The sequence below is a fragment of the Morone saxatilis genome, unplaced genomic scaffold (assembly GCF_004916995.1).
Source record: "Morone saxatilis isolate NCDOM2014 unplaced genomic scaffold, NCSU_SB_2.0 Contig5, whole genome shotgun sequence".
In the NCBI taxonomy this organism is placed as follows: domain Eukaryota; kingdom Metazoa; phylum Chordata; class Actinopteri; family Moronidae; genus Morone; species Morone saxatilis.
In genome coordinates, this window is record NW_023340095.1 from 16,475,211 (window position 1) to 16,479,314 (window position 4,104).

Below are 4,104 nucleotides of genomic sequence, written 5' to 3' on the forward strand. Positions count from 1 at the left end.
TAGCTCGCAGGCTTCACTCCATTAGTGAATACCTCCAAATCTAAAATGATTCAATCTTCAAAATCATTTGCAAAATACTGTATCTTACTATAAAATTGACAAGCATTTGTACTAATAAGCACTAATACACAGACAACAACTAAATCCAATTTTGCATCATTGATTTGAATAAATGCAACTAAACTAGGCTTACATTTTCAATCACCACTTGAGTGAAACAAATACTGACTGTGTTAACTGCCTCTTGTGTTACAGGTAACCTTCACATAAGCACAGAAACTGTTTTCAGCTGATTGTCTGTGAATGTAGCCTTCGCCCTAACTGCAGACATCTCAGCTTTGTAGCAAATGATCTTGATCGTGGTCATTAGGCCATTGCTCCCAGTTGTACCTGTCATCTGACCATTTGGCCTTTTGGTGTTGTATGGCCATGCAGTGTGACTCCAACCTGAGTGACCTTGCATTCACCGGTCAGGGGTCACAGCCTTGTTAGACATGTTTATGAAGATAGTCGAGGGTCAAGGCCTCTGTCTGGCAACAAGAGAGGAAACAAGGGATAGGATTCCGGTAATAGATGAAAGACGAGAGTGGAGATGAAAGGAGGGGTTATCTGGTTCTCTGCGGAGTGTATCGATCTGTTTGTGTTTTCATGGGGTGAACGGGTTTGTTGGCCCTAGTCCCAGCAGAAGTGCTGAGGTATTGGCTGCGTTGCACTGTGGAAGTATTGGTGCAGAGGCTGCACTTAAATTCAGGGTTCAAGATAGATTTGAGGTCAGCTTCTGCTGCCTCTTGTTGGAATAATAGCCAGTGGCAGTAAAAACTAAAAACAGTGAGAGCTTGTGAATCACCCAAATGGAGAGCTTTGAGATCATGAATCATCACTAATTTACCTACAAAGTGTGCTGATGCTGCCCTCTTGTGGCCCTTTTAAAGTACTATATTAGAAATTTTAACATTTGATGCCATTTGAACCATACGAACGAAAAGGAAAAATAACACCTGTCATAAATTAATAATAATATTCTACAAATCATTTTATTGCAGAATTACAAAGTATGGGATCCGGAAAATATAAAATGTTGACATTTTTCTGGTTGTTAATTAGTTAAGATTATTCCCACTATAATCAAGTTTGTTTTATGATGGCAAATGCTGCTAACACTATATATACTTCATTGAGCAGTTCACAACCAAGCACAACACACAAACAAAAACAGATCATGGTCAGTCTAGAGTAACTGCTATAACTTTAACAGTAGACAACTTTGAATCTTTCAATAGCTCTGAAAGGGACACAGAAACTATTTTTGGGGTCCAAGAAGTCTATCTCCTACTGACCAAGACTGACGTTATGTCCAAATACTGCATATTAAAGAATACACAAAACACAAACCTATGTTAAGCCTTCTAGAGCATCGCAACTTGCATACATGTAGTCCTTCTCATCTGTCTGTTTTCAACTCGGATGAACAACAATGTTGTCACTCTTAACGAAAAATCAGTTTGCATTAAATCGGCAGGGATAATAACAGGAATTCACAAACAGGAACAGTCAAGTACATGAGCAAAAATAGCAAGTACATGTTACGTGTAAGTATATATACATGTGCATTTCTTTGGGATCAGAAACATTTGGTTCACGTAATGTGAGACGAGTAAATCGTTTAACACACAGCTGTATTGTTCTGACAAAGTAAAGGTATAGGGAAGGTAATGGTTTTGTCTATTTCTTTTTGTGCTTGTGCAACAATATACAGTATATGCAGACATTGCAAAACACACACCACTTCTGAACAAGCTCAAATCCATTCATATATGTACACTCACACACACACCCACACACGCACACACCAGCCAATGTTATTTCAGTGCTGTTTTGTATGTTACTAAGGCGCTGATTGTCAGATGTTGAAAGACTGTTTTTGGATCAATGGAATCTCAGATACACTCAAGTCCAACATGTTCTCATAAATCTTATAAATAAAAATGGACTTAATAACACACAAAGAAATTCAATAATAACCTGAGGAGAGTATGTTGAACTGTGTTAGAGAGGAATGCATTATATTTACAACAGAGTGATTATTATATATTTGTGTTGGCAACATTATGGTGATTTAGCAAATGACAAGCGTCTGTAACCAGTGGTAAGTCCCATCCTTTACATTAGCATGTTTAAACAATTTAAAAGGTGTGAAAATCTATAATAATATGTGGCTATATCTTGAATGCTTTGGTGCTGATAGGGGAAATAAAAAGGAAAACAAAATGGAACAAGGCAGATAAGTAAGAATAGCACCTGACCTACAGAAACAACCCTTTCAAAATGAACACCAGTTTACCAGTTTTGGGGGGCATGTACTCAGTGCAGTGGTAAACTGGGTGCAATTCTTTAGAGACACATTGTGATCATGTTAGTTAAGTGTTCTGCATGGAGCAAAAGGCCGCTTGGTCTCTGTGTTCTGGTTTGTAATGTTCAATCTCTGGTTCTACAAACCACATCTCTGTCCCTCTCCTCTCACACATGCAGGGAAATAGCACCATCCCTTGAAAACAGGAAGTAAAGGCAAGTCGAGGACGTCAGCACATGCTGTATTTGCAGGCTCTGATGTTGGGGTTTATGTCCTCTTCATGCACACCTGACAGCGGCTTATGTGTGTTCGGAGATTGCCTGCTTTTAGTGTTGTTGGGGAAGGTTTCCTAAAAAAGAAGGTAGAGAGAAAAACGTCAGATGTCCATCTATATATCTATATCCATATTACCAATAATGGAAATGTGAAGGGAAAGCGATAATAGTCAAATAGTTACTTATATTAGCACTGAAATAGTAACATAACACCACGAATGGAAGCAATGTTTTAAGTTTCAAGCCTTTTTCGACTCTGACCACACCCAGCATCTCTGGAGGGTGTGACTGGGTGTAGTCAAAATCAGCTGTGATGCACCTTTAACCACACCCAACAGTGGTGTCACATTGTCCTGGAGTACACCTGTATGTCACTGCAGAAACCGAAACAGAAAAAACTAGATTATCTAGCGGTGAACAGGGGGAACCGATTCTATCTTACCTAAACATCTCATTGTCTTCAATGGTGGCAAGCCAAAAGCTGTAGGAATTGGCGTAGTAGTTGCAGGTTCCACGACCGTGACACTCGATGAATGGGGAACTGCGGAATTCCTCCAGGCAGGAACCAGGAGAAGCCAGAGCCTGGCCTGAACCCTCAGCACCAGCACTGGTGTGCTACACGAACACACGAAAAAAGCTCATTAACCAAATGAAGCCCATTTCAAGAGAGTTACTGTTGATTTCTGAAATGAACAAGTTGTCCATGTGCGTGTGCAAAAAGGATATTTCTCTTGGGGGGTTCTTTTCCACAGACATTGTGAATATATATATTTATATGTATGTGTGACTATCTATCACTGCATCACACACCGAACCCTCCCCCAGATTTTGGTTTTGGTATGTAATCCCAAGATTTTCAATGGCTCCATTTGGCTACCCCTATGAAACATTTCTGGAGATGCCTCTGGGTTACTGTACGTGGTGTAAGGAAGACCTGAATGTACTGTTAAGAGAGCAGACTGCGAATTTGATGATTTGTCTTACCATAACAAAGGAGTAGCCAATCCATAGAGAGTCCCAGCCGCGAGGGCATGGCGGGATCATGATGGTTTGACTGTGAATTGCTATCACCATGGCTGGGGCTTCACACACAGCACATCTGTACACATACACACATGAGAGGAGCACAGTATGTGAGTGTCAAATTACTATCATATATACCGAAAATCAAACAGTGTGTGGATAGAAATGCTGACATACCTGCTGATGTAAGGTTTGATGTTTTGACCAGTGATAGGTTCCATGGTCATGGACATGGGCTCAGGGGAGGTGAGCCAGTAGGAGTAATCATTACGAGAGGCAAAGTTGCACACGTTGTTGATGTTACAGAACAGGAAGGGCATGGGGCTGAACTTCCTTAGACAGCTGCCTGCCGTACCTAAAACACAGATCAAGGAGACATACAAATCTTTAATTTCATGCACTGTTCCTCTTTTTCTTCATATCACTTTGCTTTGGTTTTTCTTTCTTTCTTTCTTT

General features: G+C 40.3%; 1 protein-coding gene across 1 annotated transcript in view; it reads right to left on the bottom strand.

Moving 5' to 3' along the window:
* Nucleotides 1-1,004: 1,004 nt before the first annotated feature.
* Nucleotides 1,005-4,104, bottom strand: part of col4a1 (collagen, type IV, alpha 1) — a 20,586-nt gene continuing 17,486 nt past the window's right edge. The window contains exons 48-51 of the mRNA XM_035677243.1: nucleotides 3,826-4,003; nucleotides 3,610-3,724; nucleotides 3,068-3,240; nucleotides 1,005-2,699 (exon numbers count right to left, since the gene is read on the bottom strand). Coding sequence (XP_035533136.1) covers nucleotides 2,618-2,699; nucleotides 3,068-3,240; nucleotides 3,610-3,724; nucleotides 3,826-4,003 — 548 coding nt within the window. The 3' untranslated portion in view covers nucleotides 1,005-2,617. The remainder of the gene's footprint in view (nucleotides 2,700-3,067; nucleotides 3,241-3,609; nucleotides 3,725-3,825; nucleotides 4,004-4,104) is intronic.